Below are 13,029 nucleotides of genomic sequence, written 5' to 3' on the forward strand. Positions count from 1 at the left end.
TTATTATTTAAGTATTATGATCGAAGAATGCTCATCAACGAATGCCTATTAAATGCTTGGAACTTAATTTACGAAATGTTTCGTGCATAAATTATAAGTTGTGGATTCAATGTAAGCCTTAAATTAATTCCACGTTAAATGAAGAGAACAGAATCAAATTATGAGTTTATTACATTCGTTTCGTTATATACTTACATTAACAAGGTGTTTTCAGAAGCTTGTTTGAAAGCTCATGAAACGAAATAAATACAGACACAGTCGCCATGTGTAATGAACATGTGATCATACAATTCAGTTAATGTGCCGTGTCCAATGTTTCGCAAACTATTTCCATTGGGTAAGTATTTTGTATATGACAACTAACGGCCGCCCGCGACTTCGTACGCGTGGATCCTGTTTTACCCCCTTTTCCCGAATTTTCTTTGCTATAAACCTCACGGAGCCCGAGACCTTTCCAACGAATGCAAAACCGTGGAAATCGGTTCGTGCGTTCTGGAGTTATAGCGTCAGGGAGGAAAACCCGACTTATTTTTATATAGTAGATTTATAACAAATACAAAATGAAAGATATGCAGAATTGACTATTACTATACTTCAGATAGACAATTGTCTATCTGAAGAAAGGAAAAAGTAACTAGGTACGAGTAATATCAAGTTAGTACTAATTTTAACAGTCGGCTAATTTGTTAAATGCTGTATAATTTTCATTGAATGAGTAACACGGCTTAACTTAAATTCATAATCCGCTTTCTTACCCCTACTTTACCGCCTACGTTCTAATAACAATGGTAAAGTGAATCATCTGTAAATCGAGCCGTATTGTAAAGCGGATTAGTTTGTTAACGAAACGGTTGGCGATTTAGCCGCATGGCACGTGGAATTAATGACCTGGATACATTCTCCCTTATTCCGCCCTCGTTGTGGTTCAACAGCTGAGCTGTACTGAGCTGAATAGACTGTCAGAGACAGACTATCAGAGATTTGTCGAGACCTGTAGCGCTAGGATGCGCGCCCTGATAAAATCTTATCGTTGATTTTAGACGACAAACGTATAGTCTTAATGCGTAAAATCGATAAAATGACGCGATAAAAGCTTATTGCGGCACGCATCCTAGGCCTACTGAGTACTATATGTTTGTTGTTTAAAGAACACTGCTCTATAAGTACCTGGATGCGGTCGGCGTAGGACCGGCCATTTTGGGAATCCTTTGGCCTTTGTCCAGTGGACGTCATTTGGCTGAAACGATTGAACGAATTGAGCCGTTTTGTAACAAAGCGGTAGGCTTGTTCCGAGACATGCCACGTGGCATGACACATGCCATCCTAACTTGAATCAATCCACCCTTATCCTTTCATTCTTGTTTACAACTAAGCTCCAATCGCGAAGACCCTTCGCATCCGAAGTTTATGAACGAAAAACAATAGTAGGTCTCATATACCTACTTTAGATTTTACTGTTTTTTAACAACAGTCCGATATAAGTAAGGCTTAGCTGTTTAGTAACGGATTACTTGGCCATCTGGCCCTGCCCAGAGAATATGGTGTTAAATTGCCCACAGGTACTTTCACTATCGCACGAGAGTCGTTTAAACGCTTTACACCGGCATTCGAGACCTGGCGAAAGAAGCTGTTTATAGTTTGAAAACAAGCGCAAAAGTAAACAACATAGGCTTATATCGGTAACACAGTTACCGGTTAGCCCTGACATGTGCACGTGGCACTAATGACCTATATCCCTATCCATTCATAACAATCGTTATCGTCCGACAACACCTGCATCCGTGGCCTGTCCGCCTGTCAACACAGCAGCTTACAGCTGGATAACAAAGCTGCAGTAACGATAGAGTAGCTGTTTCGTAACGAAGCGGTTAGCGGTCTGGTTCCAACTAGGGTTGCCAAATGACCGGGAAATCCGGGATTGTCCCGGAATTTTGCGTCTTGCCCCTTGTCCAGTAATTAGATATTACTGTCCCGGATTTCCGAAAACCTAATAGTTTTGTGTCAAAATAAACTAATATGTAATAACAAATGACACGTCTGGCCTGCCTGTGAGCCCTATTACGTACGTTGACGTACATTACTTATTTAATAAAAGCCATGTATTTGAAAATAAATGGCTTTTTCTTTTAAAATACAAATGAAATCGTTTGAAAATAATGGAAACCAAGATATTTTAACTATGGCCAAGACACCGTTGTCCTAGTAGAATTGTCTCGAATTTGATATGTTTTCATTTGGCAACCCTAGCCCACACGCGGCACGTGCCTCTAATGACCTGAATTAGCCGCCCTTTATTGTCTACAGCTGGGCACCTGCATTCGAGATCTGTCAGGTTCAGGTGCTTGTGTGAACTGTAAATCTAGCCCCGTGTTTAAAAAGAAATTCACATAAATTACCTACACCCGTATTCATAAACGATACTTGCTTAAATGAAGCAGCAAATCGAACGCACAGCGTTGAATAGAGCTCTGTGATTGGTTCGTGTGTGACCCTGTGCGTCCACGCGCACTGTGAGATCTCAAAGTAATATTTGTGAATACGGACGTTTGTGTTAATAAAATTGGTGACTTCCACACTGATAAACGCGTATTTCAGGTTTTTTCAGAAATCATCTCCTAAAAGGAGAAAACGGGGTGACAAAGACTGAAAATCAACGTGGAGTTTATCATCGCTAGTTATTATAGAAAACAATACGTACGCGAGACTTTCTGTAACGGGACAAAATTTACGAGGGAAAAGCCGCGAGCATATACTATAGGTACATATCTTACGCCAATCTCTCACATCCAACGAACAACCTTTCTTTCCAAAGCATTAAAAATATGTCATTTTATTAATGTTTTCACAATATAATCTCCAATATACGCGTTTGAAACGGGTCCCGCACCTGTCGTGGGGTGAAGATAATAGGGGATGAGGGCGCACTCGGGCACACTCGGGCCATCAATCTTTCATACACGTTGATAACGCTAGCGATAGAAGCATCTCTATCAACCGCGCTGTTTTTGTAGGTGCGAACACGTTATTTTGCTTTGCCACAACCTAACTTATTATACCTACGTTTAGAACAGCGATGTTTCAGGCGAAATACGAGCACGTAATGTTACTAAGAAGCCATAAATGCATGGTCTTCACATTGCTTTTCAACTCATTGGTATACCTACCTGATGTAGTAACGGTATTAATGGCCCATTTATTGACCTGAAGAGTTTTCTAAGATCCGTTTCTAATATTGGAAGCGCGTAGTAAATTGAAATACTCATACTACAGTTTCATCAGAAATTGAAAATTAACTATTTATTTATTAAATTACCAAAAGACATTAGATTAATTGAACATCTAAATTCATTTAAAAAACTTTACTGACTTATTTAATTAATAAATGTTATTATAATATATCTGAATTCTTTGACGATAAATCTAATTAGTTTATGTAACTGCCAAATTTTATTGTTGTCTGACAAATTGTATGCTCTTTGAGCGGAACATAGTGATACTACCTAATGTAACATGTCACCATTTTACCTATGATTCACAATAAATGATTTTGTATTTGTATTTGTATTTATTATGTAATACCTTTTCGTATTCGGTTCATTTTATGCCATTTTAAGGAAGCCTTTGCTCCCATTATCCTTAAAAAGGATCGTTAGTTCCGGTTCGCACAGCCTTTATTACTAGGTATTACCACGGAAATAACAGGCAAGGGCAAGACGAAGCTTTAAATGGTTTAGTTAGGGTAATTATGGTTACATAGCCTTCGCGAAGATCGTTTACATAACTCTGCAATCACTCATTTAGCACAAAAAATAAAATTGAATTCAGTAGGGAAATGCTTTTTCGCTATTACATAATAGAAAGGGAAGATCTTATAGCGATTTTGAACCTATGTAAAAAACGGTTTAAACACCCATACTATACCTAACGCTTAACTCAGTCAGTGCCTGAGGTATGGGAGCGGTACGGTAAGGGTAATATTGACATATTATGACGTGACAGCATAAAAATCTGAAACATATCTGAAGTCTCGCTGACGTTTGACTTCTCAAAAACACCTGTGGCGACATCTACTATACGCCACTACAAACTAGTGTACCAACAGATGGCGCTGTTACGACTCCACTATGGCTATGGCATTCCACCGCGCGTACAATCCTGCATCGCGGTGACGGAGTTTTCTACCCTGCCAAGTATATTAGACAAACCAAGATGGTGTAAATTGGACCTTGGTCCCCGAGCACAACACCCGCTCGGAGGAAGGAAGCAACAGACATCTGTGAAGGAAGCACTAACACCTAGCTTCCTTATTGTGGTTGAACATCATATCCCACAACACTCTCCCCGTGTCGCTCCCATATCTCGGGCCAGTGCCCAGTGCCAGTGTTAGAAGTCAGTACTTCTAACACCATGATGTTTTCATCAACATAGGTTTGTATTGAGCGGGGATCAAATCCGCAAACGTAGGCGTGGTAGTCCGATACTTCAAACCATGCAGCTAAATTAGATCGTACAGTCACCCCGAGCACAAATTAATGTCAAGTACCTATAACAGGGGAAAAGACCAAAGGAAAGATGATTCATTCCATTTTCAGGAATACCCCAAACATGATGACGTCAGCTCGACGAAGCGTTTTGATGACGTATTTTAAAGAACCATGACAAACGAATTTTCTTTTTATGCCTAGTATCTTTTTGAACTGGATATTAAGTAAAGTTTTATGTGAACTGCAATTAACTTGTAAGTACCTATTAACCTATGCCTCTGCCGTCTGGTGCAGCAAAGTCAACCAAGTGACAACAATACAGAAACTGAGCAGCCTACAACGGCTAGCCTGCATCACAGCAACCGGAGCACTATCAACGACACCAGGGGCTGCATTAAATGCTCTGCTGGATCTTATACCACTGCATATGCATGTGCAAAAAGAAGCCAAGCAGAGCACATATAGAATCTGCACCCGCACGAAAGTCAGATGGGCTTCTCAAAATCTGATAAGACTCAAGGAATCAGTACTTGAAAACAAACTTTTGTGCATGCCCAGTGACGACATGCATACGGAATGTAACTTCACCAAACTATATTCCGTAAACATACCTCCTAGAGACAAATGGCTAGAAGGCCAAATGTCATTTAAGGAAGGTAGTCACGTCTGGTACACGGACGGATCCAAAAAGGAAAATAATGTAGGTTGCGGGATCTACGGAGAGAGGCCTAAGCTCAAAGTTAGCCTAAACATGGGGACTGAAGCCTCAATCTTCCAAGCCGAGGTCTTTGCCATAAACAAATGTGCAGAGATAAACTTGGAAAGGAAGCTCCAGGATCAACACATCTACATCAACTCAGACAGCCAAGCAGCACTGCTGGCCTTAACATCCTTCGAATACACGTCAAAATTGGTGCAAACATGCACCGAGACACTGAATGCACTGGGAAATACCAACAAAGTAACGCTTACATGGGTACCAGGACATTCGAATATAGAAGGAAACGAAGTAGCAGATGAACTCGCCAGAGATGGAGCCGATAACCCTCAAATCGGCGTAGAACCGTTCTGTGGCATTACCAAACAACGAGCCACCACGCTACTAACCGCCCTCTGCAAACAAGAGGCTATTGAGTGGTGGAAGTCTACATCGGGACAAAAACACTCAAAAGCACTCATTCAGGGATATAGCAATAAAGTAACTAAGGAACTGCTAAAGTTCAAAAGATACAAAGCCTGTGCAGTGACTAGAATACTGACCGGCCACTGCAAACTAAACAAACATAAATCGAACATGAACATGACCGAGGAAACTCTGTGCAGATTCTGCCATACAGAAGAAGAAACGGCCATGCATGTTCTTTGCTCATGCTTCCCGCTTATGAGCAAAAGAAGTATCCATCTCGGGCGACACATCATGCACCCGGATGAGATAGCAGATATCACGCTCCAAAGAATCTGGAAATTTATAGACTCAACGGGACTAAGCAGTGAACTTTAAAGACAAGGGCTGCCACAATAGATCAAACCTGGTCGAGTTGGCGCAAATAAAGGCCCAAAAACCAATAATAATAATAATATTAAGCTAACTGAATTTGTTCTGCCATTTCTTCTCAATATCAGCCGATAAATGTTATCCAGAAGTGTTTGGTATGGTAAAATACATAAGTAAGTATATTGGGACGTGTGTATGTGCCCTGAAAAAGGGCCTATCCAATGAATTTTTTTTTTTAAATTGAACTTGTAGATATTACCAACTTGAAAGAAAGAAAGAAAAAATTGGGAATGCATTTTAACAGCTGAAATGTTTTATAAGACCTCGTCAAGTTCCCGTAAATGCAAATAAAGTATGTTACATGTACAAGTAAAAGTAAAAAGTAAAAAATGTTTTATTTGACGAAACAGAGCGACATCACATTTACATAAATTACAAGTAAAGTCACTTACTGCATTTCCACAACTTCATTCTACACACTTATAAATCTCGTACATTCTAGAATCGTTATCTGAACGCTACCAGTTCGCCTCAGGTCATCCACTTCGAACCTGATCAATCGAGGGTCTACAGTTTGGCGGCTTCGAACGACATAACGTATAAGACACGTAAGTAATAGTATGGCTTCAGTACGGTTCGGTAAATGAAAACGAACGGTGCCACGCCGTCTATCGTTAATCGTTATCGACAGCACATACATTTTTGTTGAAAAATCGCCCCTATTACAACTCACATACGATGCCACAGTGTTTAACTTGAAGTGCTTTTGTCTGTAGTATTTAGACACCGAGGCACCAAGTCCGTTTTCCCACGAAAATCGTGGGAAAGAAAATGGGGTTTACATATTTTATGGTTTGATAGTTCGTAGGTAAGTGACTGAATGAGAATGGTTTAAATTAAACAGATGTGTAACTTCCGAAACTTTTTTGTTTAGTTAAGGCTTCACACGGTTTACCTACACTTATCATCAGCCACACACAAGTATAAACAACCATAAAATATTAAAATTTATACCCCACTGCAACTGCCATTATAACGAACATTACCGGAAAACACACCCATATACAGTAAAACTCAATAATGATTAATGAACGATAATGATTAAATGACACATGATTAGAAGCATAAATTGTTGTTGGTATCTGTGGCTCGTAGGTGCCGAAAAATCAAACTTCTAACTCTACGATGCTATTTTCGCGCAGTATGCGCTCCTATTCAAGTGATTTGAAGCTCAACTCCCAAGTGAGATGCGTTTCTAGGATATAATGGGATAAGTTTGACTGAAAATCCAATCTCTCAGGATGCCTGAAAATGTAAATATGATATAGCAACGATGCTGCGTCACTCCAAGGTTTATTCATCCGATAAAATATGTTTTGGCGTCACTTAAATGAGCTCATCTTCAAAAGCCATTACTTAAACATGCGTTTGAAGGTCGCGTCCTCCTTCTTACTATATTAAATTACTGAAATAAGATGTGCATGACGTCATACCCTTCAGTAGGACGATAGTGACGTCACTGCTGACATTTTATGGTCACGTGGACCGTTTCAATTATGGTATATTTATAAAATACGCCCACTGGCCCACTGGCTTGGGCATTATGCAGCGATTTGAATACCTCAAATTAATCAATTTTCAGGGATGACGCATATTATTTTATCAATAGAAGGCTCTATCTAGAGGGTAGAATTATGTGATTGTATGGAATCGCAATGACACATTAGGTATGTACATATATTGAAACGTTATATTAGGTAGTTGTCAGCAATAAAATAAACGTTACTACTGTTACTACTCTGCCCTCTAGCAATGATTCCGCTCGCGCTCCGGTGTTTAAAATGTAAGTATTTTTGTTCCTAGGAACACGCGCAAATAAATTTGGTTATCATAAACCTACATCTACGAGTATAACATTGATATTCTAGGCTCTTTTTACTAACCACTATGGTATGCAGTTGTTTTAATTAATCACTTTTTCTTCTTTGAGTTTCAGTAATTATTTAAAATCCCAGGCAATCTATTTTTATTTTGAGAAAATCACGTTCAACCCACAAAAGCTTAGTTATTGATGGCAAACGCTTATACAAAATTTAATTACACTTCACGACAAGAACAAAATAATTTTGTACAGCCGGTTGTTTGTAAATGTTAATTAAAATGGATGACACAATTTCTGAAGCCAGTTTTCCTTACACTAAAACACCAAGGGCATTTGTTCTGAATAATAACTTCGTTGGACTGAGATGAAGCGTTCTGACAGGGGCTAATTAAAAACAATTGAATACTGGAAGACAAGTCTAGTAAAGATAACATTGAGGTCTATAGCATTCATCTTTTTTAACTACTTTTTGTCTGTGAATCGCCTCGATCCCTAGAGCCTAAAGGGTAAAAGGGTATTGAAATTATTGGAACACGACACCGAAACGAAAGTTCATTGTCTAATTATCTAATAGAAGTTTTTTTTTATTTTAGTGATTTGTAAATCACTTTTTCTTAAAGTACCTACTGAATGATTAAGTCTCTTTTGATCTTTTTCATCATCATCACCATCAAACAGAACATCATCAGAATGAGTCACTCTATCATATACTTACTTACTCCGCGCACGTAGGAAATTGATAACTTTTTTTTATAAATAAAGCCATGTGTAGTCATTTTTAAACCTAAACTTGTCTTTGTAGACTGTCTGATGTTTATTATGAAGAAGGTGTACAAAATGACAAACTCTTTCATAACCCAGTGACGACAAACAAGGAGTAACGTCGGGCTAGGTTAATATGTATGTTACACATAATATCTCGTAAAGCGAGGTTTAATACTGTTCAGTGTGAGATGAAAACCGCAGGGCTAGTGGAGAATATGCAACTGCACTGAATGTGTACCTACCGCACGAGACATCTATGTCCAATAATGGTACATGTGACGAGCGCAATTCGGGTGACATTTGTATAAAACCACTGGTCTGGAGCTGGACATACACCAAAGCTTATGAATGTCACATGTCACGTAAAGAAAATATAGCGGAGTGACTGGGTCGCAAGATGATTTTATCTAAAAAAATCTAACTGACTAAAGAACCATACATACTAAATAAAAGTAAAGGAAACTGACCATGACATTACGGGGCACGTTTATGGTAACAATGGCATTTGAAATAAATTAGTTTCAGGTAATCCAACATATTAGAGACGCTGGATCTGATAAGATGATGAAATGCTAACATATTGTTTAGTTAGTTGCCAGTTCAATTTACCTACTTATAAAAGAATCAAAAAATCGTGAAGTTCCCAAAGTTATTTTGAAGTACTTCTATCAAGTTAGATTAAACTTAGATAAATTATTTCTCGTAAACTATTCAAAGATAGATTAAAATGTTGAGGAAATGTATAGTTTATAAATCGATAGCAGAATTTGATATTATTTTGAATGCCTCTAAGGAACAAAGGGATCTTCTAACTAAACCTTTCAGTGACAAAGTTGTTTCGAACTTACATTTATTAGTACCTCCCTACTTAAATATCATTTGAAACTTTCAGGAATCGGTTGGATCTGAAAAATTACCTAATACGTATTTGGCTGTTGTGGCCGCAAAATTATAGCTGTAGCAATAGCCAACTATTGCTACAGCTATAATTTTGCTTTACTGATCAAAGTCACAAGATAATGTTTTTTTTTATTTGTGACGAGACCAGTGGCGCATTGATAACAGCAGTGGTAAGATCATTGCTGGTACCTAAGCACAGTCGATGGCACGTCAAGATAATCACTGCAGCACCTTACACAGTTGTAATAGGGGTGATTTTGCGACGAAAAGATATGGCTCGATGTGCCATCATCTTTCTATCCTAAAATAGAAGAAGTAAAGAAGAAGTCATCATCATCAGGCCTTTTATTAGGCTCCACTGCAGGACTAAGACCCTCTCATTACCAAAGGCAAAAGGAGCATTTGGTCTACACTCCCCACGCGCTGGCCAGATGGGTTGGAAATAGAAGATGTAATAATTAACTTTTAAAAAAAATAAAACCGACTTCAAATGCGTGAACACAAAAAAAAACTAAAAATTAAAAATATTGCGTATAAAAAAGTTCATCTCCAATTTTCCACCCTTGGGGGTGAAATATTTTCTTCAAATTCGCATGAAACCACCCTTTTGATAATACCTATTCAACAAAAAAATAATCGTTCAAATTGATTTATAATCGGCGGAGATATTGCGTATAAAAAAGTTCATCCCCAATTTTCCACCCTTGGGGGTTGTTTTTTCTATTATTAAATTTAAATGGGACCACCCTTGAGGTATTACCTATACGCCGAAAAAAGATTTGTTCAAATCGGTTCATAATTGGCGGAGTTATCGCGTAACAAACATAGAAAAAAATAAAACATACGGGTCGAATTGAGAACCTCCTCCTTTTTTGAAGTCGGTTGAAAATAGACAAAAAAATGACTTACTTCGATAGGACTCAGCTGAACGATGGGCAGCAGAAGCACAGCTGCCACCACCAGGCCCTGCCTGCACGCCCGCCGGCTCAGGTTGACTCCATGCTTCAACGAAGTCATCTCCTCATCAGCCAACTAACACTTTAACCACACAATAACTTGGCGCATTTCGCAGTCCTCACCACTTATTACTCCATCTGCGCATTAGCAAGAAATGAGTTTTTATCACACACTTAAGTCACCGTTTTTAATTCAGCCATTCGCGACGCTGATAAGCTTGTTTCTGATTTTAAATTGGCATGCCGTTTGTCTGAGTATTCGAGTTTGTGCATACAACGTTTAACTGAATTTACATTAACACTGTAATTTTCCACTAAACTTAAGATTGGAAGAATGATCTAATTATCATTAATCCTTCAAGCTCCGCGAATCTAGACACAATAGATAATCAATTGTTATGTTAATATAGTTTAGACTTACTATAAGCATTCTAATTTTTATTCGTGCACGTTACCTTTATAATTGGCTATTATTGGATATTGATGACGACGTTTCAGTGTTCTTAATAATTTCAGCTTTGTAGCTACATAAACAAAACAAAACTACGAGTCTTTGGCACAAGAGACTTATGAAAATTAAATTAAATGATCAAATAAATACGGTTACTCTACTGACAAATTCCTAATGGCTTGGTTTGGTGAAGAACCTACATTAATTTACGTAAATTTTATGTAAAGCCTGAAAGCTCCATTTTGCTGAAAATTTCTTTTGAGACTGTTGGTAACTTCGGTTCCACGCAGTTCGTTGACAAATCGTTGTTTCATAACAGGTCTAAATTATACGCAAGGAGCAAATCGTTATGTGATGTAACGTAGTTGCGTAGTGGCGACTTCGGGACGCCTTCCTTTAGGGTTGCTACGAGTTCTCCTTACCTAATTAGGTACTTACCTAACTACTAAGGAATGATTGTTTTGAAAAATGCGAGGCTTTAAATACCCTAATGTTTGAATTATTCGAACCTGCACGTGAAAAAAAATAGGCACGAAACTTATTTTTAAACACTGATCCAAAGGGTTCCGACGTAGAAAAGTATGTAGTATACCTACCACTAGTTGCTGAAAATGTACGTACAATCATCAAAAGCGATTTAACTAATAATTTAGAAGACTCTGACCCGTAATTATTACGGAGATATCTAATGAAATGAAAACTCGTGAAACTAGATTCATTCTCAATCATAGATTTAAATTATTACATGCTATTTATAGTATTTAGATAGAATCTGTTCATGAACGTAAATTCATACTTTTCCTAAAGGCTTATAAATGAACAAATTTTTATTTCGGAAAGTTCTTTTTTTATAAGTTTTTTTGTAGTGAAAATGAGAACTTCAGCATCAGTAATAGTTACTAAATTGGCTATAACCATCGGCCATGATGGAACGGTTCGCTGCGCGTCGCGACAGACCGCAACTGGCAATGGCCAATCAGGGCGCTATCAATGCACAATTTGCACAATGGCCGGTGTAGTGGCCCAATTAAAAGTCCCAGCTTGGTCCCAACAAGCGCAATCGGCCAAGGTTTAATAGCCGGGAAGGCTAAATAATTCTCTTTGAGACTTGAGTGACGAATGTTTCTCTCTTTCAGAGGAAAAGTTTACAACACACTATTAATATCAAGAATATTGATTAAAATTATTGCAAAACAGTCAATTACCATTTTAGTAACTGAAACCGCATAACCTGAATTTATTTTAACTACGATTGATTGAACTGAACATACCTAGGTAATTATATTGTGAGTTAGCGTTTTTTAACTTAGATATCATTCCATCAAATGAGTAATTTATTTACAAGAAATGGCACCTGTCTGTTATTCAAATCTAAATTCACAATCAAAATGAACGGTGCAATAAAATTTGCATGAACAAACATAACGGCTTAATCCGTCTTGGGTTTAAAAGTGGAAAGTTCGCCAAGACACTAACATAAAGAGGTCGCAGCCCTGCGTCCTTGAGTGGATGTCGACTCCGCAGGACTTGTTCAAACGTCGTTTATTAGTATAATGGGGGCAGATACAGTGGGATTAGAAAAAGATACTATTAAGTACTGAGCTTTCGTGGAGTAATCCTAGGATGTGCCCCGATAAAATCTTATCAAGGCATTTCATCAATTTTAGACGATACATTTGTTGACAAAACTTGTTGTTATACCAAGTTAACCTGGCTAGACAAAAAAAATTACTAATTAGTTCAATGTCAGATGCAGGGTCCTTGCCACAAGAGAATAATAATGAAGGCATATGGGTACATACGCAGTTTTTAAGTGAGAAAGCTTAAGATTCTTTCGCCAAAATACGTGCAGTCCCTCATAACCTGTCGTTTCCTCTGTGACTAGCGTTAGCAATTTATTATTCCAGTTTAAAAAGTTTAAAATTCCTTAGTTCAATGAATCACCTGGCCTCACACCTCGACCATATCAATAAGGATACAAAAAAGCCAACAAAATATAAAAAAATAGATGTCAAATTGTTTTCATGGAGGTTACTCAATCTAAAGCATTTATGGCTGAAGTATTGCCAACAGTTCTGCCCTCTGAGCAAATGAAA

At 38.1% G+C, this 13,029-nt stretch overlaps 1 protein-coding gene across 7 annotated transcripts in view; it reads right to left on the reverse strand.

Annotated features, from left to right (window-relative positions):
• Nucleotides 1-13,029, reverse strand: part of Nhe2 (Na[+]/H[+] hydrogen exchanger 2) — a 63,673-nt gene that overhangs the window by 30,097 nt on the left and 20,547 nt on the right. For all 7 annotated transcript variants that reach the window (XM_028300398.1, XM_028300395.1, XM_028300393.1 and 4 more), the window contains exon 2: nucleotides 10,436-10,620. In XM_028300398.1, the coding sequence (XP_028156199.1) occupies nucleotides 10,436-10,543 (108 nt within the window). In that variant the 5' untranslated portion in view covers nucleotides 10,544-10,620. The remainder of the gene's footprint in view (nucleotides 1-10,435; nucleotides 10,621-13,029) is intronic.

Source organism: Ostrinia furnacalis, unplaced genomic scaffold (assembly GCF_004193835.3).
Source record: "Ostrinia furnacalis isolate ACB-3 unplaced genomic scaffold, ASM419383v2 OfSCF0710, whole genome shotgun sequence".
Lineage (NCBI taxonomy): Eukaryota > Metazoa > Arthropoda > Insecta > Lepidoptera > Crambidae > Ostrinia > Ostrinia furnacalis.